General features: G+C 39.6%; 1 protein-coding gene across 5 annotated transcripts in view; it reads left to right on the top strand.

Annotated features, from left to right (window-relative positions):
- The first annotated feature begins 475 nt into the window (after positions 1-475).
- ARL15 (ARF like GTPase 15) overlaps positions 476-24029 on the top strand; it is a 376128-nt gene continuing 352574 nt past the window's right edge. For 2 of the 5 annotated variants that reach the window (XM_039869934.1, XM_039869933.1), the window contains exon 1: positions 479-641. In XM_039869934.1, the coding sequence (XP_039725868.1) occupies positions 594-641 (48 nt within the window). In that variant the 5' untranslated portion in view covers positions 479-593. Of the gene's footprint in view, positions 642-3150; positions 3271-24029 lie in introns of all 5 variants that reach the window. The other 3 variants (XM_039869931.1, XM_039869930.1, XM_039869932.1) reach the window with 3 other exon arrangements.

Genomic DNA, 24029 nt, shown 5'->3' with positions numbered 1-24029 from the left:
AGCGTACTCTCCTACATACTTCGGGTACTCCCCGCTGGGCCGTCTCAAGGCCGCAGAGCCTTCAGGAACCCTCTCTCTGGAGAAGGGCACTAAGTGTCAGTGGTTACCACCCCTCCCGCATTTAGGCGCTCGCTTCCTACCGGGAGGTGGGAGGGGGACACGAACGGTCTGCGGTAATGGAGCACAGTTCTGCTCCGCTCTACCCAATTGGGAGGCTATGGAAGCACATTGAACTCCGGCGGCGGCAGCACCCGCCGATTTTCCGCTCTTCCCGGCTCGCTCTTCCGCCTGCGCCACCCCAGCTCCCGCCCCTCCGCCCTCTTTACAGGAACCAAAGACCTAGCTGCTCCCGCGCTTCTCTCTTGTCACCCGCAGTGGCCTGCCTTTTATAGGCGCCGCAGCCAATGAGCGCTCTCCTTCCCTTCTGCCCGCCTTCCCGGCCAATCGCCGCGCCCCTTGTGTAATCTTCGGCTCCTCGGCTGCTCTCGGCTATTTTCGTTGTTGCTGGCTTTTTCAGGGGCTGCTCGCTCGCAGCCAGAGACGCTACTTTTTTTTCCGGGTTCGGAGCCGTTCCGGATGCTTTAGGCTGCTGGATGACTGATCTCCGGATAACTGAGGCGTTTCTGTACATGGATTATCTGGTAGGTGTGGGGAAGGGGTGGCGTGTCGCCTCTCGGACCCCGACATGCCCAATGTCCCCCCGCCTGGAGGAACAGCCTTTTTGCTTTCTTTCTTTGGGATGGGATGCCTTGGGGTTCTTTCTGCCGCAGCCGGCTCTAGAGCTGTGCCTGGACTCGGAGGGGCGGGCGGAAGGGGTGGTGGAGCTGACAGGTAAAGGTGCAGCCGGGGCCAGACGCGCTGCGGGGCGAGGGACTCTCTGGGACTGCCCGAGAGATGGGGCGGTGGCGGCGGGGCGTCCCCTGCCCGCGATCGGCTTCTTTGCTTCCCTCTGCGCTCCCGGCAAAGGACTTTCCGGAGAAGCAGGAGTTTTCCGCTCTCCCTTTAGCAGAACTCCAGGTACTATTAAAGAGCCATAACCAGAATGGCTTACTAAATGCCCAGCAGCCCCGGTCATTTGGTTGTTATTAGATCTCTAAAGCTATGACCTCGGTCGCGGTGAGGTTTTAAAAGCACATTACCATAAAGTAGACAGGACTAAACTGCATCGCAGCCTGGCCAGAACAGGACTGGGTAGGGGCAGGCATTGCCCCAGTGTTCCTGTGGTGAGTGCATGCCGCTTTTACCCTGTGCACGGATTGGATCCCAGTTGTGCGTTTAGGCCAGGCTTGTTCTGCGAAGTTTAGGTGCTAAAAGTGTCAGCACAATGCTCAACATTGTTTTAAAAATGGACCTGTGTATATGTGTTTGTGGAATTATGCAAGCACCTTGCATTGTTCCAGAAATTATATTTACTCGGAGCTATCTTCCTGTGTTCAGGGGGATCCTGATTGACGCTGGCTGTTTTCTATCCTATGCAATTACCAGGCTTACCTTGTTAGCTGGAACCGCTATGGCAATGCCGAGTTGAAGGTGGTTAAAAACATTGACCTTCCTGTCATCTTGTTGGATACATGCAGTGAATCTCCACTGTAGATCGGCCTGGAAGAAATTTGCCAGTGCCTTCTAGGAATTACACTTAATACCGTGCTAAGAAACAGCAAATGCTTTCATGATCAAGAAACGCTGGGCAAGGACTAATTTGTAATGTTATCTTGTATTTGGGCTTATTTTAGTTTACGTGAAGGAAATGTTTCCCCTAAAGCTTCAAGGCTTGATGATCTTGTGGGGAAGGATGGTGACTGCAGTTAATACACGACCTTGTGAATGGAGCAGAGTAAAAAATTCTGAGTTCAAATTCTGTTTTCTTGTTCATTTGTTGTCAGTTACTTACTCTATGTGATAAAGGGACATTATCCACCGACCACTGGAGCCGGTTAAGGAGGTTATCTGATTGTGTTTTACAATGCAAAGTGCCATGTGGGTTAAGAGAGTTGCCAAATGTTTTTCAGAGATAATTTTTCTAAATTAAATAACTGATTATTTTGTAGCCTGTCTTATAAAATACAACACTATGGGTTTTCTTGTAGTAGCCTAAATTAAAGCCAAAGTTTGTTGAGGATAATTACCAAGTAGGAAAGAGTAACTTTACCTGGAGTTTTGAAAGCTAATTTTGGATATTTAAGTAGTTCCTAAAAAGGAAGTTAAGTGATTCTGATCTTTTTATTACAGTATTTTCTTTATTTACTGGTGACTTTTAAATTTATAAATTGCATCAGAAAACTGTCTTTGAGGTGCCTAACCCACTTAAGCATTTAGTGAGAAAAAAATTGAAAACTAGTTAATTACTCAGGTTAATTTCTAGATGAGAGCCTAAGTATGGGTGGATGAATGTTTGTGGGGCTTCAGGTTACCTTAAAAGCACACTAATTTCTTTTTCAATTTACTAACAGTTTTGTGTCAAAATCAGTGGGCCCCAAATTTGACATGACCTTTTTGTTCTACCTGACATGCCCCCACCCTACTGCATTAGTATTAAAAAAAATCATTATTTTGTCATTTTAACTATGCTTTTAAAATAATTCATAAGTGCAGTGAAACAGTCTTATAAAAATCATTGGCTAATCATTTGAGGTGAGAAAAAGATCTTAAGTCAGCTTTTATGAGTGTGCCAGATAGTGTCTGAAAAGATTTGAGAAAATCTTTAAACATTAAGTCCAGTTTTTTCTGAAACCAGACTGAAAAAAACCCCACAAAACCTCTTTAGGTGGTCTCATGTTTACTTTTTGCTCATCAGCTCTCAGGAAATGATGTGCCATGCATCATTCCTTTCTTTTTGCCTTTCCAATTGACTTGTTTTCTTATAGCCTTTATATGATGTTTATTAAAAATCAGTTTCTGAAAAATTAAAGTCAGTTTCATTGACTGTATCTGGGATCTTATTTTCAAATGAATCAATTCCCAAGTTCTTTTACCTGCCTTCCAGGAAAAAAAAAAATGCTCCTTTCATTCTGAGTTTGACTCTTCAGATTTTGCTGAGTTTTTAGACTAGAGTAGGCATCCCATCCATACCTTTGCTAGGCATAATGATGTGTGCCATCTTTCCTTTTCTTCATTTTTCTTTTTAATTGATGTTGGACTTTCTTGTTGTAGCTATTGGAAGCTGGGAGAGAGAGTTTTGTGTGTGTATTGTCCATTGTTCTTTGGACTGGATGTCATCACTTAACCTTTTTTATCTGGAGGAGAGTGGAAAGGAAGAGAAATGAGAATAAGGTATTCGTGCTATTTTTAACAGCTTTTAGTAGGATTGCGGCTATTAAAACATGATGAAGCTCTCTGATTTTAGAACTTTTAAGAATTGAATTCTTAAAAGAAATGTTCTTGATTAGAGGTGACAGATAAGGTGAGGGACAGGGATAATACCTTAATATTTATGATAAGATTTTTATTAATTTCAGTTCAAGGAAATAGTGGTAATTTGCTAATCCTAAATAATTACATGTATCCTGCAGTGCCCACTGTTTGTTGAACTGAATGAATATGAGAAAAAGGGCCAATTCTACTTTTCTCAGGAGCTTCTAAACTGAGACAAGATAAAATCTGTTTGGATTAGGTGTTTTGTTTTGAAGAATGCAGAATGTATCTTTTACTCTTCACTTTAAGATTATCAAGATATAATTTGTTTAGCCTGGGTGGCAATGTGTAGATGAAATTTCGATTTTTCTACTTGATAAAGGAAGCTGCCTAGGAGGCCACACACCTTTTCTCCATTTTCATGATAGGCTTTAAAGGCCGTGTTCACACCTGTCAGGTCTGTGGGTGAATATTTTGCTGCTGTTCCAACAGGCAGTACCAGCATCTTTCTCTCTCTTCTGTCAGGTAGAACTAGTTAGTGAGACAATATGCAGAGCTTTTGGAATAAGGTGGGAGAAAATAATCACGTTATAATGAAAGAGAAGCATATCTACCAGTTTTTCCTAGGAAGTTGGATGAGATCAACTTCTAGATTCCTTTCAGTTTAAAGTTTTCTTTTTGTCCTGACTCATATACGTTGATTGGTCTGGATTTCACCTCCTTCCCCCAGTCTACCATCAAAACATCAGCAATAAAATGTGTTATGCTTTGTGTAATGCTTATAATGGTTAAATGAGATAATGGAGGGAAAGTAATTTATAAAGAGCATCTTGCTTTTCAGATGTAAGATGTTAACGTACTATGATTACACTGCTGATAGTATTCACATCTCCTATAGAATGACTATTACTGCTCAGTGGTAAATATTGGGCTATCTTTTAAACTAGTCTCAGTATATGGAAAGATTTGGAGTGGTATTCAGCAAATAGGAAGTTACAAGACTGGAGAGCAGGGGTCCCCAACCCCGGGGCTGCAGACTGGTACCTCTCTGTGGCCTATTAGGAACTGAACACACAGCAGGAGGTGAGCAGCTGGCCAGCAAGTGAAACTTCATCTGCATTAGCATATTAGCAGCCGCTCCCCAGCGCTAGCATCACCACCTCAGCTCCACCTCAGATCATCAGGCATTAAATGCTCATAGGAGCACCTGTCCCTGGTGCTAAAAAGTTTGAGACCGCTGCTCTAGAGGATTGTTTCATACCTATAAAAATAAAACCAAATTCGGATATTTTCATTAATCTGTTCAACAAATATTTATGGAACCCCCTCTTTGTACATGGCCCTGAATGTCATGGGGGATGAGCCCCTAGCTGGGATCCCTTTGGCTGTAGGACCAGCAGGCATTTATCTCTACAGTCCTATGGCAGGACTGATTGGATGAGGCACATAGGGAGAAGGTGGCTTCTGATGTGCTCCTTAGATTTCTCTCTTATGTGTTTCTTTGTTTTATTGTGAATGAAAATGCAAAGTTAGACTTGAAAATGTGACCACAAAAAATGCTTGATTAACCTTGGATGATAATTGTCAATTAATTTGCATTTGTATATTGTGTTTGGGATTTAATAAGCCTGGATTCTGGATTTCTCCCTTGTGTAGATTGGTGGCCTAGTTTCTTGGTAATAGGCCGTAACTGCCTTTATAAAAATTTATGTGCCAGTGGGGAAGATCAGTGAGAGGAGGTAGATGGATCAGCACAAATCCTTCACCATTTGCAGGATAAAAGCCAACTAAACCAACCAAGAATAGAAACTCACAATGGTACCACAAAGGACAGTGCCTTATTAGGCACTAATAAGTTGCAAATGAGCTCATTCAAAAGGAGTGAAGGCACATTTATGATTTTTTTCTGCTGTTCAGTTATCTTAAGAGTGTGCGGTCTTTAACTCTGAATGACTATGAACATAACAAGTTGTATGTTTTGACAGTGGTCAGACTGACTATAAAGTAACAATATAGGCCAAAACATTTTTTTATTCTTAACTGCAACTGGATTAGTCAGTCACATTTTATTAATAAATCTCTTGTGATTTATTAATAAAATGTTCTTTTATTAATAAATCATAAGACAAAAATATTGCAAATACAATAAACAGATCTACTGTCTGTGAAGTTCTCATAGGAAAAAAGTTTTAAGAACATCCATACTATTAGGCTGGAACTTTGATTAAAGGCATTAGCTCTGGTTCTCCACCTTTAGTTCCTCCAGTCTTACAGTGTGAGTCCTAGGAGAAGACACACAAGGGCCATGATTGATGCCTTCTAGAAGCTTGCATGCTGAAGGATGCCTAAGCCAAGTGTTTGTTGGCCAGACGTTGTAAGTGCTTTCCACATGTAATGGCATTAAACCGAGGCTCAGAGAGGTTGTGTCGTTTCCCCAAGTTCATACAGCTAACAAGTAGTAAAGCTGGGATTGTGGCCCCAGAGTTCCCCCTCTTCACTACTTTCCTTCCAGCTTGGTGTTAAAGCTGTTTGATGCAGTCGAAATTTTTATAGTGTATTTCATGTAAATACTGTGGTGCTTCTTAAGTAAAAGATAAACCAAGGGCCCGAAGCAGGCTGACTGGTGTTCCCATGTCTCAGGGACTTGGTTCTGCTAAATGACTGTTAAGGGGAAGGCTGGATAGAAGAACTGTGTTGTGTCCTGAGCCTTCTGTCCCACCATGTCCTGACTCTAAGCTGACCTTCAGCATCTAAGGTTTCATCAAGTGACTGCAAATTGGTTTCCAGAGAACGCTGTTACTCAGCCCCCTAGTGTCACTTCCTGCCTGCCACAAGTGCCAGTTTTCTTCTGAAGATGTCACTGAGACTCAGGAACGATTTGTCAGTTTATCTGAAATCTGCTCTGCTCCTTTACCAAGTGCTACCTGGGAGCTGGGGCTATCCCCAGCAGACATTAGGCCCTAAATAGCTTTTTGCTTATGGATTTTCAGTTGGGCAAAGTCCTCTGATGACATTAACTATAAAGGTTTTGTTTCTAAGGTAGACTGCAAAGAAGGAAAGATTTTTAGGAAAGGTCTGGTAACTGCACTGTAGATAACAAGAAATCAGGAATTTCCCCTGATACTTCTGACAAACTGTGCTAAGGTGGGCTTTTAGTTTGAGATGTACAGCCCCCTTTAGTTATGCTCTGGCTCCTCTCTTGGCATTTCTCCAAATACTTTTGGTGTTTGGATGAGTCTAAGAAAGCCAGTTCTGGTTGACGTTCATTTCTGTGTATCTGCTAAGGGAGCACGTTTACTTCTAGCAGGGCTGGCTTCATGGATTTGTGGCTATGGGGGCCTGTGTTTGATTTATGCTCTGCCATTACTATCTTGAAAATTTTAATTTGTGGCACTTTGAAAGTGTTTTCATTTTGCATTGGACCCCAAGAATCATGTAGCGGGTTCTAACTCCTAGTGCTAAAGTTAAGACATGAGGCTAGCCCTTGAATGACCCCAGGGCAATAGTCATCAGCTGAGCCTATAACCTGCCCCGACCATCTTGATTTTATGGTCATTTTATTGCCAGAATCAATTATGGTGCCTGGTAAATAGGGGACTATGTACTGAGTACAGTGCAAAGTGTTTACTTAAATCACCTAATTTAATCCTCCCAATACTTCTGTTAACCAGATACTACAGACTTACTGATTTAGAAAAGAGAGAACTTGAGGCTCTGTGAGGTGGACTCTTGGTCAGGATTTTGTAACCAGTGGAGTGTCAGGGCTAGGGATGAGCCCAGCTTGGTAGGCTCCACGTGCATGCTTGTTGTAAGTATTATTCACTACTGCCTGAATAGAGGATGAGTGACAGGGGCCTCCTGAATCATAGACATAGTGCTGGAAATCGAGGGGTCACTTGATTGCTGCTGTCACCTGGTTACCTGGGAGAAGCCCTCATGGGGAACTGAGCACAGCCCCGCTTCCGCTGGGGCAAATGGGAGGGTTTGTACCTTAAGGTGAGAGAATTTGCATGCCGATTTTGCTTTCATTTGGTTATCCACCCTCTCCTTCACTCTTCTGTGTAAACTTGATGTTCTGCTCTTTGGCTCACAGCCAAACACACCTACATGATTTTGATAGTGACTAGCCATTTGAAAAGTTGGATTTGTAGGACAATCTTATTTATCAGGTTCCTTTGTACCTAGATTTGCTGGAAACTGTTCTGACCTCTGGACTGCTTCACTTGGGATTGAGGACTTAGAATCTCCTGGTAATTGTGCCCATATTTCCCTAAAAGAGGGATTCCTGTGGGTTCTTTTTTCAAGGGAATAGCCGCTTCTCCAACCGCTCACTCTGAGAAAGCAGACAACAGTCTGGAGTCCATCTCCAGACCTCTGATGGAGGTGCAGAAGGACTTGTACCTGTTCTAATCAAGTTACACATGGAGTCAGGAGCTAAATGGGAGTATAATTCTGAAGTTTTATTTCTTTTACTAAATATGCAAATATTTTGAATATAATTTTATTCAGAAAAGTAAGGAAAATAATGAAAATTACTTGGAAAAAATTCTTCCTTGATTTGAACTGCCATGAATGATTTTGCCATTTAACCTCCTCTGAAACTTAGAGTTCCCTTTAAAAAAAAAAAAAGAAAAATCCTGGTTGGTTACAGTTAAAGCCTGATGCTCCCTATGTTTTCTTCCAACCCTTCAAAAGGGGTGTGACACTACTTCCCTGTAGTGGGTAATTATTCTCATGGCTTTTTTTTTTTTTTTTTTTTGCATTTCTATTTGCATGTATGGATAACTGATATATAGTATTGTTTTTTTGTGTTACGAATTTTACCGAAATTGTAATATATACCCTTATCTTTTTGAAACTTGTTTTATTTCTCTAATGTTTTTGAGATTAATAAATGTTGCTGTATGTATCGGTAGATATTTGTTTTATATTTTTGATTTGGATATTACCATTTCAGGTTTTATATTTAGAGATCTTATTGGGATTTGTGAGGTTCTCACAAATTGGTTTAGGTATTGATTTTGAGGCATGGTTTTGTGTGTTTACTTGTTTTGAGTACTATACAGTGAATCACATAAATTGTTTAATGAGATTTTATGCATTTCAGTCTTATGATTCATCAGTTTGTTTTACAGTTTACAGCAATCATTTTGTCATATTAAAATGTTGTACATATATGTGTATATATACATATTCTTACCTGTGTAAGGACTAAGATTATTTTGGCAACATGTTTATTATTAATGTTAAGAGCTTAGTGAAGGACATTTGGAAAGCACAGCAAAGCACCATGGAAAAAATATATATATCTGTAATCCACCAGCCCACAGAGAACCGGTTAACATGTTTTAACCCAACATCATAATAAAGATATAGTTTTATAACCTGTGTTTTATACTTAATAGTTTCTCTTTTGCAACATTAATTTTCTGCATTATACTGGTAAACCATGATTTTCTTATTTTATGTTTGCTTCAATTTTGGCTGTTATAAATAACGCTGCAGTGAACGTTCCATATAACTCTCTTGGATATTTAAGATAGTATATTGTAAAGAACAGCAGTTCTATGGTACTTTAACAAGTCTTACTACAAAAAGATGTTCCAGTGCCAAGTAAATTTGGAAACTGGGTCAAAGTTAAACAAGTTTCTTTATTATACAGGCTTTAATATGCACATGTACATTGTGAATCTCTAAAAGGGAGATTATTACATGCAGTGTTTTTAATCCTTTGGAATATTTTCGCTTTATGATCCAGTTCTAGAAGTAGATTCGTAGGGTTAAAAGGTACCTACCTGCATTTTAAAGCTCTTGGTATTGATTAAATAAGTTAATATTTGTAATGCACTTAGAACAATGCCCGGATATAATCAGCTGCTGGTTAAGTCAAAGTTATATAATAGTAAAGTTGGTGATAATGATAATATATATTGTGAGTTTACTCTGCTAGCAAGTGGCTTAATATGTATTTACCATTTAGTCCTTTCAACAACCCTCTGAGAGATGTAGGAGCTATTGTAATTACTACTGTTTTATGGTTGAGGAAACTGGGGTTCAGGAGGAGTTGAGTAATCACAACTGCCTTAGTTGTTAGAAGGGTTGGTGGCTAGTTTGTAATCTTAATCTATACATTTTTATTATTGTTATAGAGAAGAAAAAGAACTTTGATTGTCAGATATTTCACTGATTATACACAGGATAAGGTGTTTCCCAAATCTCAGTCCATAGAAAAATGGAAAAATCAGGAGAGTGTTGCAAAGTAATTGTAAATCTAATTTAGACTTAAAACATTTGAGATTATGTCTTTGTGGGTATTAGACTATAGTGTCTATTTTGAAATGGTGGTGAATGAGTCTTCTTTCTCCTCACCCCTAAATGTCATTACGTGGCAGAGTAAAAAGCTGACAATCCTGTTGTCAGTCCTCAAGTTTGTAGGTATATGTGAAGGAATGTATGTATGTATTTAGAATGTACTTATTTCTAAAACCCCAAATACTGGGAATCTGGACTAAGACAAATGACCCTGTACAATTTTCTCATTTGCAAATTCAGATATCATCAGAGCCTCTGTAGTGATTAGCAGTAATAAAAAGATAATAAACTGTAAAGGCTTTTTAAAATCATGTTATAATTTCTGTACTGATTTGACTCAGTGACTCAGTATAATGGCATCAACAGAAGGGGGTAAGTGTAGATGAAGTAAGTCTCTCTGTGCACGCTTGTCCATGTTCTCTCACTCTTTGTGTGTCTTAGTTTTCCCCCCTCTCGTCAGTGACACTTTGGAGATTTTTTGCTCTCCAAAAATGTCAGTGTACAATTTTCGTGAAATAATTTAACTGAACGTTACGTAGGAACACGTTCTTGTACATTTTAAGAGCTGGGCATTGAAAAGTCCCAGATCTTGGATAAAACATGTTTTTTGGTCTGTTCTGCAATTTACCCACATTGGTTGGGACTTTTGGTCCCAAGAAGAATGTTAAAGTTAAGTTTTGCTATTACTTTATTTCTCCCCTTCTTGATCTGATTCAGAGATTTTTTAAAAGTTGGCAATTATGACTAGAAAATGATCTGAAAATCTTACAAAAAAGCTTTAACATGGTTTTTTTTTTTTTGACGTTGAATTAGATAATGTATATACTATACATACTACATGAACATTAGGTGTTATATAAAGCTAATGTGCACCTATCACTTATTATCTAAATGAAATTTTTATTCACCCAAATAAATTTTCTTTTTAAAAATTGAGGTGGAATTTACATAAAGTGCACAAGTCTTAAAGGTTCAGCTGGATGAATATATACCTGTATCTTATAACCACCCCCAGATGGAGATGTAAAACATTTCCAGTACTCCAGAAGACTCCCTTGAGTCCTTTTCCAGGAAGTACTGTTACAGATGTGTTTTGCCTGACTGTGAACTTCATATAAATGGAATTACATGTATATATTCTTTTGTATGTTATTTCTTTCACTCAATATGTCTGTGTAATTTATCCACATTGTTACATGAATCAATAGTTTGTTCTTCTTTGTTGCGATGTAATATACGAATATGCCATTACTCATCTACCCATTCTAATGTTGATGGGCATTTAGATTATTTTCAGTTTGGAGAATTTTGGAATAAAACTTCTACAAACATTCTTGTACATGTTTTTGGTGAGGGAAAAAAACCATTCATTTCTGTTGGGTAGAGTGGAATTTCAGGTTCATAGGGTATATGTATGTTTGGTTTTACTAAATACTGCCAAACATTATTCCAAAGTGGTGGTACCAGTTAGACTTCTACTATTATGTAAGAGAATCTGGTTATTTCATATCCTCACTAATACTTTTTATATTATTATTAGTGCTTTTATTTAGCCGTTTTGATGGGTGTGTACTCCAAAGAAATTTAAAGTTGCACAGGGCTACTTCCAGGTGTCCAGGCTGGAGAATAATATAATGCAAGAGGATTATAAGGCAGATTTTTTTTTTTTTAATTTGGCGGAATTACTTGGCCATATTATGAAATTCTTACATTATTCGGTTGTATGATTCATTTGAAAATTCTGACATGCTGAAAAGTCACCGTGGACATCGGTTGACTTGATTGTGTTACTGGCTTTGACACCAATCGAGTGTGGGAGCTTGGGCAAACCAGTCAATGCCATTGACTTAGTTTCTTCATCTATAAAAAAGATGGCATTAATTAGGTAATTTCAAAATTTTTCTCAGTCATCTTCCCTCCTGGAATGGCTATCTTTCTTTCCATTCTTTCTAATTCTATGTTGTAAGTGATCATAAAGTTGCCTTTATCATTCATTCACTTAACTCTATATTTTTTTCTAAGCCTTTTATGTTCTGCTGTTTGAGCACTAGGGATATACAAGTGGATAAGACATTGGCCTCCCCTCAAGGAACTTATACTCTTGTAGAGATGAAAAATAATTACATTTTGGAGTGGCATATTCTATTTAGAGAGAAATAAAGGTTAGTAAGGTAGTGTACAAAAGGAGAACTTAACCTAGACTTGAGGGCCAAGGAGAGCTTCCCAGGGGAGTCATTTTTAGTCTGTGACATGGAAGTTGAGTAGAGTTGGCCCGGTGACAGGCAGGGGCAGGGCCAGGCAGAAGGAACAGCTTGTGCAGAGACTTGGGTGTGAGTAACCTCACGACTTCAAGGAACTCTCAGGGCTTAAGTGTGGCTGGAGCAGGGTTAGGGCAGTGGTTGCACATGAAGTTGCAGAGCACAGATAGGGTTACACATGGGAACCTTCACAGTTTGCCTGCAGTGATATGGTCAGATCTGGCTGCACTGTGGTGAAGGATTAGAAAGGGAGACCAGCCTGGAGAGAGAAGATAAGTTAGGAAGATGCTGTCCTGATTTAGAAATGAAACGATGGTGTTCACAACCAGGTAGGGGTGCAAGGGCTACAGAAAAGTAGATGGATTTAAGCATTATTAAAGAATTTCCAGAATTTTATAATTGGATGTAGAAGACAGATGAGCACAAAGGAAATTTTGGGCTAATTTTCAGGTTTTTGGTTTGAGCAATGTTCTGGTTATCTATCACTGAGTGACAAACTACCTTAAAGCAGTGGCTTGATATCATTTATTTTACTCATAAATCCGGAAGTAAATTGGGTTCATCTAGGCTCTTTCCTCAGGATTGCTTATGAAGTTGCAATCAGATGGTGGCTGGAGCCTGAGACTTTTTCATACACTTGTTTGGCATCTAGTTGAGAAATACTCAAACAGCTGGGTGTTGGAGATGCTTGTACACCTGGGATATCTTTCTTCATGTCTGCCTACATGCTGGCTCCAGAGTAGCCGCACTTCTCTTGTTGAGTTTGAAAGCTCACAGAGAGATTGTACCAAGAGAGACGGTCAGAAGCTGCTGGTCTTTTCTAACCTAGCCTCAGTGGTCATGCAGCATCACTTCTGTGTTGTTTGTCGAGGCAGTCATAAAAAAATGCTCAGGGTCAAGGGCAGGAGATAGACAGCACCTCTTTATAGGAAGAATTTATAGGCATGTTTTAAAACCACCACCAGCATCATGGTGGCTACTGAGGTCATGTACTGGGATAGGTACCACTTGAAAAAATAGAATGTTAGGGAAAATGAATTTTATTTTGTTGTTACTGAGTTTGCGCTGCTTGTGCAAAATCCAGGTTGAGATTTCATATAGGTAGATGGGAGCTCAGAGATGACTTTTGGAGATGTATTTAAAAACAACATATAACATTTATTATTACTTGCCAGCTATATATGTACTGTATTACATTATTACTATCAAGTGGGAGGCACAGTGCTAAGTATTTTTATGCATTATTCATTACTGTTATCATTTTAGAGATTCGAAAACCAAGGCTTAGAGAAATCGAGTGTCATACTCATGACGTGATGGAGCCAGAATTTGACATGAAGTCTAGCTAATGTCTGACCTCACATTTTTAACCGCTTGGATGATAACTGAAGCCGTGGCCGTGAATGAGTTCTCCCAGGGAGGACTGAGCAGAGTGAGAAGGGAAGGACCCTGAGAAAGCCCAGAGCCTTGGTCACTGCTGTCACAGAATAGGCGTGCAGTTTCTGTAGGATCAATAAAAGAAAAAGAACCTCAAAAAGGGCCTGGGAGAAAACCTGGGGAGTGCAGTGTCAGACAGGCTGAGAAGGGAGACTTTCCGGAAGGAGGAAATGGCCAATTGTGTTAAATGTTGCCCAGAGATCGTGGAAGATAATCATTGAAAGTGACCACTGGATTCACGTCAGTAATGACCTTGGCCAGAGTGCTCTCAGAGGGAGGTGAGGAAATGGCACTGTTGCAGATAAGTCTGTCAAGAAGTTTCACCATGAAAGAGGTGGAGGGTAGGGCTAGAACTGAGAGAATGGAGAGTTTGAGGGGCAGCTTCTCTTTTTAAATGGGACTGAACTTGAGATGGTTAAATGCTGATGAAGTAGAAGGGGAGGTCGATTTGCTGAGTGTGACTGGAATGTGGTGGGATAGGAGTTTGAGCTGAGTGGGACTGAAGAAACTCTAGTGAAGGGCCAGGGTGAAGGACGAACAGGGGACAAGAAGCATTGCTTGCTGTGCACTGTTCCAGTCCGAGAACATGACTGGACAGTGATGCGAATCTTGGTGGCTGTGTGACTTTTGTTTTTTCTTCCAGACTTTGTAGCTGTTTGGGTGTCGGTGTCAGGAATGTGGGCAGTTAGATTGATAAAGGTTAGGGTTTTTCCAAGATGAATCAATGAGTAGATAATGGGGTAGAGGAATTTAGGAGATTGACGAGAAAATGGTTGAAGCAATAGACTGTGAGCCCTTAGTTAATGGAAAAGAAAAAACGGCACATAGAAAGTAGAGGATACGAGGGACTAGTGGTCTTGAGGAGGCTGAATGATAGATGTTATTTGGAATAACTGTTGAGAAAACCGGAGGAGAGAAAATTCAATGTGGGCAGACAGTAGGGCGTATGAATTTAAGGTGCAGAGGTAGAGCAGTTCTCCAAGGGGAGGCTCCAGTGTGGCTGTTAGTCGGCTGCAGAAAAGGTGGGAGGTTAGGAAGCAGAAGAGGAAATACAGCCAAGATGTTGGATGGAACATCCGCGTGGATGGTGAAGTCACCAGGACCAGGGCAGGACTTAGGTTGGAGTGCAAGTCTGAGCCAGATTCAGAAATCCTCAGTGAGTGGATTGCAGGGAAGTTCAGCTCATTTCATTGTCAGGGAGAGGTAGAGAGCACCAGGTACTAGAGCTCGTGGTCCTGAGTCTTAAAACGAGTAGAGGAGGTGGAAGAGTGATCTTTAGATCTTCGAGGGATTGTGTCAGGCTACAAGGTAAGGAGGCATTTAACAAATATTTTGTGGGTGTAGAGGAATTCGTTTTATGATTGAGTGCCGCAGGCTTGGAGTTGAACTGCCTGGCTCCACCGCTCTATATAGCTTTGGCAGGTTACTTCCCAGTGCCTCACTTTCCTCCTCTGGAAAGTGGGGGACTGACAAATAATAATATTTGTGCTCTAGTGCCTGCCACCTTTATCCCTGCCACCTCTTCTTGCTCATCGTTATAGCAAAAAAAAAAACCCCCAAAAAACCAAAAAAACCCACCTAAAACAAAAAACAAACAAAAAAGCCCTTCACAGCGTTTATATTGGGAGACTTTCTAAGGGCCCTATGAGGTAGGTACTAGTATCATCTCCATTTTTCAGATGGCAAAACAGATGTGGAAAGGTTAAGTAACTGTTTAAGGAAATACAGCTAGTAAGTGGCAGAGCTAGGATTAGAACTTAAGTCTGGCTTCAAAGCCCTCCTTCTTAACCAACAGTGTATAATTAGTACATATGAACTACACCATTATCCCTCCCTGTGCCACCACAACCATGGCAGAGAGCTCTTGGGAAGGCCGGGGAGGGAGCGGACTAGTGCGAGCCTGGTTTGTTGGAGAGGCACGGAGCAGTGTGGTGTTAGGATAACTATAATACAAAAGGTGGTAGAGTCAGGTAGATGTTTTCCCAAAAGAATTTGCTCTAGCAGTTCCCTGGTTAGGGAGTTGGGAGAAGGTTAGGTCCAAGCCGTGTTATGGAGGGAGTTCTAGTTCAGAAAAATAAAAACCTACAGCGCCATTACTGGATTCTTAAGACCCTCAGCCTGCACTTTTCTGCTAAGGGGGTTTATACTTCCAAGGGAGCCCTGGTCCCTGGGGAGTGAGGAGACTGGACTGTCTCGAGGGTCGCCATCTGTGACTGTCAACACAGGCTGCATCTCCTCGGAGGGCTCTACCCAGGGTAGAAAACTGATGGTTTGAAATGCTGAGTCCAGAAGCTGATGAAAATGGACCAGACTAAGTAAGGTCTTCCAAATGGACAGCCTGCTGGAGCCAGGAGTTTTTTTTATAACGGTGTATTTAGAGCTTTTTGTTAGATAGCTTGGGAAGTTAGCCTGAATGTGTTAAGCCTGGAACAATTGCATAGTAATCTGGATGCATTGTTAATAAAGCTGAAAAGGCCTGAGTGATCGTCACTTCTATCTAGTTAAAATGATCACAGAACATAGTATTGCAAACATAATTTTTGGTTGGAGAAGTCATCCTTTCTCTCCTATTCTTGATTAAGCCTTCTCTTTTTCTGATCTTTACCACAACTGAGTTGAGATTTCTTCCAGGGCTGCTCCTGGGGGGTGGCCTTAGACAGTTAAATGCATATTGAGTACCAAATAGAGGTGCCCAGCTGAGGGTGCAAACACAGCAGAAATCCAGCCCCTGCTGAACTTACCACAGCATCCGCTGTGCATTGGCCCAGAGGTACCTAGTGGGCTAGCCATGACCTTGCCTTAGGCCTTTGCTCTTGTCTCTGTTACAGGACAAAGCACAGTATCATAGTTCAGGGCTGGATTGTGGGCCTCTTTGTGTCCCCAGAGCCTGGCACAGGTACACGAGGTAGGTGCGAAGTCAGTGATTGAACTGAGGGGTTTCACTGCCTGCATTGCAAGTTCACTGAGGCCTCTGTGCCTGTTTCCTCATACGCAAATTGGCCATAATAAAGGTACCTACGTCACAGAATTGAGTTGAAATATATAAAGCGTTTAAAAGAGAGCCTAATACCATAAACATTATAAAAGTGTTTACTATTATTGAATTGAGACTTTGTATATAAAACAAGGACTTATAGTTCTATCGTCACCAAAAAGATCGCACTCTGATTCTATTCATTTTTTCCAGTACCAGCCTTTCAAAAATCTTGCTGCCTCCCCCTAATAAACAGAGTACAGAGGAACTGGGTTAAAGATATTGCAGCTGCCGGTTGGTGTTTTAAGTGGCAGCTATTTCTGATTTACAGAGGTGAAAGTTCCTGGCGTGGCATACGGTGGCCCTGTGGTGGCCCACACCTCTCCTCAGGCCAGTTCTGCTTATAGCTGTTGTAGAAGTTTGGCCGAATGACAGTGGGCAAGTTTTCTGAGGTCCTGCTCTGGAATTACATGATTGTTTGGAGCTCTCAACTTCTCTTTTGTTGGAACCAGTTTGAAAGTCAAGTTTCTGCTTTTGAGAACTTTCCTCCCTAGCATGTGATTGATTGGCCAGCTCTTTTATCCTTCTTCCCTTATGACTGTTTCCTGCCAGGCAGCATGTTGTAGAGGACGGAGCACTGGGCTGATTTATTGGGTAATGTTGCTGTTCTTTGTCATTTTGAATGTTTCCTGAATGTGGCCGGTTCTTTTTTTTAAGTCACTGGGCTAGATGTAGAAAACCTCTTGTGATTATTGAGTTTCTCTCTATTTTGTATAGAAATGTTATACGTCTGTATTATTCACCAGTAATATCTCTCTTAGTGTAACATGATTGGTTGGGTTTTCAAGATGCATATTTTAAAGATTGGATCATTTAGGCAGGATTATTTGATTCTATCTGGGGTTTCCTTTGCATTTCCTGACCTTTCTAGGTCTCTGCTGACCTGACCTTGGTCTGTGGGCAGGATTACTTCTTAAGCCTGAAGTGGAGCTGTTCTATCAAGTCTCTGGACTCTGTGTAATTTTTCTACAGCTGGAGTGTGTAGGAAATAGATTCTGGTGCTAGTGATGTTTTAATTTTCTTCCAAATATGTCTTTGGGGGGAATGCCTAACTGTATTGGTCATCTTTGGAAATACCTATAGGCGAATATTTTTCTTTTCTTATCTTCTGAGTGCTTACAGTTTTATCACAAATAATTAATTATGTGAGCTTAATATTCACTTTGGATAGTTTTTTAATATAGACTTAGTAAAAATGTTCTCTTTTGATTCCATGTCGAGAATTAATCTTCAGTTGCTGATTTTTAAAACTCTTTAAATCAGATTGTTTTTTACATAAGAGAACACAAGTATAATGAAACAAGTTGCTAAAAAAGTTAGAATGATAAAGAGCTGTGTAAGAAGTGGTGCATATTTTAATTCTTAATGAAAAAGTTGTCTTGAACAAACCAAGATAAAAATGCGTGATTATGAAGAAATGATGGAGATGAAGAATCAAGATTTAACAAACTCATTGATGGTTTGATCCCCTCACCTAATTTAAAGCAGTTCTATTTCCCAAATCTAGAGTGCTTAAGAGTTCATCTCTGAGACAAAAGATTATTTATCCCAATTGTTTTATATTATTGCAGTGAGTGATACTAAAACAACAGCAGTAACAACAACTGAATATTCTTCTAAGAGTGGGTGTGGGGTGCACTTTCCTGGGTATTCAAAATTAATAAGGATTTTTGTTTTACTAAGCAACATTTTTATCAATGTTTATTTCCTCGAAATGAAACATAGTGACTTTAGGTTCTTGATTTTAATTCAGATGTATAGCCCTGTGTTCAAATAGTTAGGTATAGCAAGAAAAGGATCTGCTAGGTTTTAAAATATTCCATGAAGTATATATGTCATTAGTTTGGGGAGAAGAAAAGCCCTGCTTCTCTTCCTCCCAACCTCTCTCCCTTCTTCCTATCTGACTTCACTCAAAATATACTTGAGAGCTTCATGTTTGGTAGGCACTTGGGCATCACAGATAGTACAGAGATAATTCTTTATCTACTGAACTATAGCATGAAAGTTTGAATATAATGTAGCTCTTTGCTTGTGAGAAAACTCCAGATGATGAGCTAGAACAGGGTGAACCAACTTTTTCTGTAAAGAATCCGCCAGTAAATATTTTAGGCTTTGTAGGCCATATAGTCTTTATCTCAAATACTCAACTCTGCTGTTGTAACACGAAAGTAGCTATAGATAATACACAACTAGATGGATGTGGCTGTGTTCCAGTAAAGCTTTATTTATAAAAACAGGCAGTGGGCCAGATTTGACCCATGGATTGTAGTTTGCCAACCACTGGGCTAGTAAAATAGGATTTACCTCCTTGGAGAGGCAGTATTTCATGATATTTGTCATTGGCATCAGAATTTTGGTTTCTGTACTTGCAAGATACCTTTAAAGAAGGAGACAATATGATTAGCGGCTTCAGTTATTTGAAGGATGTAAGTAGTATCCTATGAATCTCCAGAAGGCAGGCTGCAATGAGAGGGTCAAAATTATAGGAAGGCAGGTATCAGTTTCAGGATGAGGAAGAACTTTTTATCATAGGTTTTATTCATATGCTTTGAATAGGAAATGACAATGCAGAAGATGCCCCCCACCTATAAAGTAGGGACTTTCTAGAAGGGATTCCTGAACTGAGTGAGAAGGTGAAATAGATGCAATGTTCCTTTCAACTTTTCCTCTATTTATCAGTTGATCCTAACATAGGAGTCAGTCTTCCCTTTACTACGAGTTACTTAAAAATCATTGTGATATAGAGGAGGATTTCAAATACTTCTTTTCTTTTTATTTAGGGAATGGAATTTTTTTCCCTAACTAATGCTATGCACAACTTAGATAAAACAAAAAGTGGTATTTTTTATACATGATTTTTACAAATTTATACTTATGATATTTACTTATATTATGTATTATGTATAGTTATATGTTATTACCAGTGAGGACAGTGAAACTGTTTTGATAAGCTGAAAAACTGAATTTAGATCCAGTTTTAGATGAAATTAATTTAGGTGGATGAGAAATGAAGCCTCATCTCCTAACTTTAATTGGTTCTACATTTTGTTATTTTTTTGTGTGTGTGACATTGAAGAAAAATAGGATTTCAGTAGAATCATAGTTGCAAACATAATAGATTTTAAAGTAGCTCAATCTTAATCTTCAGTCAGAAGGCAGAGTACAGGTTTTATTCTGAGGTCTGTCTCCTTCCCTCCTCCTTCCTCCATTAGTTTCTCTGGCAGCACAAAGCAGGTGTGGGGGTGTTCGTCTGCAGGTTAAAAGTTCATGTACAGTACCTTTGAGTATGTGTTTTCCTTCATTTTAGTCTCTAATAAAAATTGAATTTTCTTCTTAAAAACATTTCTCATAAAAACATATCCAGCTGCCTCTTTGGAACCCTGTCTGGGATCTGGACTTTGAAAACTCCTGGTTTAGAATCAGACCTAGGTGAAAATCTAGATTCTGTCACTTACCAGCCACATGCTAGAACCCTCAGTTTTTCATCTGACAGACAGGCCTAGAAATAGCCCCATTGCTCTAATTGTGAGGACTTGAGTGAGATGAAAGTGCCAAACACCCAGCACATAGCAGACTTTTAATAAACGTCATTTACAATAATCACAACCATCATTTTAAGTTGTATCATGTGTGGCTCTATACGATTTCTATAGGTTTAGTTTCATTTGCCTTTACTAGAAATTATGTACCATCCTAAAGAAATGCTTAGCAGGGAACTCTGCCCTCAGAAATGCTAGTTACTCACCTGAAAGGAGTGGGCGTGTGTGCCCACACTGTTTGTGGATCGTGATCCCTTCTTCTGGCCTAAGAGTGACAAGAGGAGTTTGGAGAGATCCACCCTTCCAGGTGCCAGGGTAGGTGTTTAAGAGGCTTGCTTATCCAGTCAGAACCGAGGACAACGCGAGCTCAGACTCTCTCCTTGTAGATTTTCATGTCAACTGCCTTATCTCTGTTCCCTTTAATAATTATCAGTAAAAGCCATGCAGTAAAAAGGACCAGTGTGCATACCTTTGGAGAAGGTGACCAGCAAGGAAAAGAGGCACTTATGCCACTTGGCAGCCGGATTTTAGCGACAGGGATAAGGAGAAAATCCACAAGACTTTGGAGAAATATTGTCCCTTGCAAAAGAAAAGGGAAGTAGGCAGAATCCCTGGGGAGCAAAAGTAGTTAGATCCCTGCAGTCAGAGTTGAGCACAGGTAGCCCTGGGACTTCAGAGAAAACTCCAAGTGAAGTCCCTGACCATCTTGAATGGGTCCTTTGTCTTCAGCAAGTATAAGAAAGCATCCTTGCTGTTCACATGATTCTCAGCTTTGGAGGTATCAGATGATGAAAAATGGCCTAAAGAAATTGGTCTCGAAGCCAGGTCCCAGAGAGGAGCCAGTCAAGACTCTGGGATGGGGAATGGGTGATGGGGGAAGGAGAAGCTGGAGGTGGTGGTAGGGAGTTGAGGTTCATTCAAGATTACCCTTAAAAAATGGTTTTAAGCAGGAGATGATGGGACCTGATTTGCATATTGAGAACTTGCTGTGAGTGCTGCACGGAGACTGGATTATACAAGGGCAAGAAGGGACCCTGCAGACCACCGGGGAAACTAGTCCACATGCCAGAAGTCGATGTAGGTGGCTTGGCCAAGGCTTCAGTGAGTTTGAGAGAATGTCTTCTCTTTGCCAAGCACCTGATACTTGCTTACTTGATCTAATAAGGTTAGTGTTATTAGTATTATTCCTCTTTTCTTACATCTAAGGGCTAGTTATTAAAGTTCAGGCAGCCAAGTGTGTTTTCTAAGGTTATACCCTGAATGATTTGAACCCAGGTCTGTCTAAACTCAAAGCTCACACTTCTTGTTTTTCCCTCTCCACAGTCAGAAAAACAAGTAGGAAAGTTTAGATTGTCTAGTTAATAAACCAATAGAAGTTTTTGACCCTTGAAATGGTTGGCCCACATTCTCCTTTAACCACTGTTTTCTGGATGGTACAATAAGTTTTAGAAGTTAATATAGAGGTATTGACTTAGGAAAAGGCTTAACCATTTGAAAATTTTAAGTACTTTAAATATCGATTTGACAATATGCATCATGCTCAAAGTAAAGGCTTAAAATTTTAAGTTCAAAGACTTAAAATTTTTACTTTAAGTCTTTGCTTATTATGCTGAACACATTTATATTGCCATTGTCTGTCACAAGTCTGTTAAATTGCTGTTCTCTCCTGAGCTAGAAAACCGTCAATGCCAGGGTTTGGTCTTATTTATCTTTGTATACCTAATATTTACCTAGCAATGTCTGTCACATTTAGTGATGCTCAGCAAATTTTTTCCTTTTTTTGGATTGAATCTTTTATCCTCAGTGCCTGATAAAAAGTGAAGGAATAAAACTGCCAAGGTAAGTGGCACTAATTACTTTATTTGGTAAATTTGAAGGGGATTTCCTTCCCTCTCCCCATATTCTTTAATCCGAATTTTCAGAAAACTGTTCTTATTTTCAGCCTGAGCCTAAATCTCCTTTTGTTTGTATATTACATGTGACTTTAAGTATCATTTTGCATAAGATTGGCTGAAATTTAGCTTTGATGAAATCTATAAATTCTGATATGATTTATGCTTGCATTTGGTTATTTTTGCTAGATGACTTTTCAAATCTCAGGTTATTTCTGCTAGATGGCATTTCAAATCTTTGTGATTGAATACAGAGCGATCATGTGCTGAAGATTACTATTTTTTAACAGGTGAGGGCAGTGATTCCTTTTTGAATTACTGGTCAAACTCTTACATATTTCATCTATGGACAGTTGTAGATTACTTGGGAAATATGGATGCTCTTGGTATGACGGCAGCATTGTTACAATTGAAAACATTTTAGAAAATGTCGGGAGACAAATTTTGTTAGCTTTGCTTTAGATGTAAATGTTTTATTCCAGTTTGATCATCACCATCCTTTTTTCTAGTCTGAAGAAACAATACAATAGATGTTGAGGAGCAAAATCCTCTATATTTTGTAAATAAAACTTCATTTTATTTTTAAATATGTTTATGATTAACAAAACTATTTCTCATTCGTGGAAAGTAACTTTCTGAGGTACTAGGGGAGTTGTTAAGTAATTCACTGTTAATGTTTTCAGTGACAACACTGAAGGAAATACAAGTTCTGAAGTAGGTGGCATTCCCAAGGGTTTGTTTTTGTTAGTCTGAAGGAGTGACTTAAAACATGATGACAGACATGACCTTTACTCGGAGAGGATTCCACTCATTTAGCACTGTGGAGTGGCTACGCACCTTGGAATGCACTAGAACAGGTCTTCTCTCTTCAGTTTTCCAAATCCTGCATCTTTGCCTCTAGCCCATTTGTCTTGGGATGCTGTCAAGAGAACATGCTAGCTCTTAGCTTTATTTGGAGATAGAGGATCCAGCCTGGGCCTCAATGGACATTTCACTGCCCTCCTTTCCCCTTTCTTATTGCCCCAGTTCTAACACATTACTCTTGGTGCTCCGAAGAGTTGAATTGGATGTGTTAACCTTTTATTTTCATCACACACAAAATTACAGAGACAATAAACACAACTTTAATCTCGCTTTATATCAGGATGAGGGGTTGTATTTAAAATATTTAAAAAATAGGTCTTTTAGGAAAACTAAATTCATGTGTTTTTCCACCCTCTGTTATGCCTTAAAATCATTTTTTTTAGACTGTACACTGAATAAAATTTATTTTTTTGCCATTGTGTTGAAGATTTTTTTTTCCTTTATTTTCATGCTTACCTTTGAATTCCTTAGGGAAAACAACAATAAACTGTAAGTAATCACATCAATTTCCAATTGAGTGTTCTTTTCCTTTTTTTCTGGATTACATTATTTTCCGTTGACCTATATTAACAGATTTTAACCAATCCGTGACTTGCTTTTGACAGCATCTCTTTTTTTTGGTGCTTTTCATCAGATGAAGCAGCAAAGCAGATTGTTCTGAAGATTTTTATTTTTGAAATAATATTCTTTAGTTCTTCTTCAGGCAAGTCCAGATGTAGATTTGTGAATGCTCATTTAGACACTGCTGAATCAGTGTTTACATAGGGTAGAGATTCATTCTTTATTTGGGAAGAATTGAACTATTCATCTTTCATTTCAAGCTATGCATTATGTCCCATGGGTTTACAGTTTAAATAAAATGGGTTCCTGCAACTAGAGCACCTATATAGGGAAAGAATATGAACTAATCATTTTAAATTTATTACCAATTTCTGTACCATGACCAAAGGAGGAATGGTTATACTTTTAAATACCTTTTTGGTTCTGACTCCCTCTAATTAGAGTGAAGGGGCCACTCATGAGAACATTATTGTTAGAATGAATTTGGAATTTGGGTGGTAGACGTGCTACTTGGGTCTGAGGTAGGATGTTCAGGGATAAGGCAGTATTTGTAAGGATTAGAGATTAGAGAGAGAATGAGGTAATAACACTAGTCAGAAAAAATAAATTACAGAAAGTAAGTTGAGGATTTTAAGGGTAATAATTTTGGCAATCCCAATGAGAGTACTTATACATTTTGGGGATGTGAAAAAGAACTAGTAGAAAGTGGGCTTTTAGTAACTGAAGAGTAAATGTGTCTCCCCCCCCGTGAAAGAGAAAGCTCTTAAAAAGAGTTACTCTA

The sequence above is a fragment of the Pteropus medius genome, unplaced genomic scaffold (genome assembly GCF_902729225.1).
Source record: "Pteropus medius unplaced genomic scaffold, Ma_sr-lr_union100, whole genome shotgun sequence".
In the NCBI taxonomy this organism is placed as follows: domain Eukaryota; kingdom Metazoa; phylum Chordata; class Mammalia; order Chiroptera; family Pteropodidae; genus Pteropus; species Pteropus medius.
This window is presented reverse-complemented; position numbering and strand designations above follow the sequence as displayed.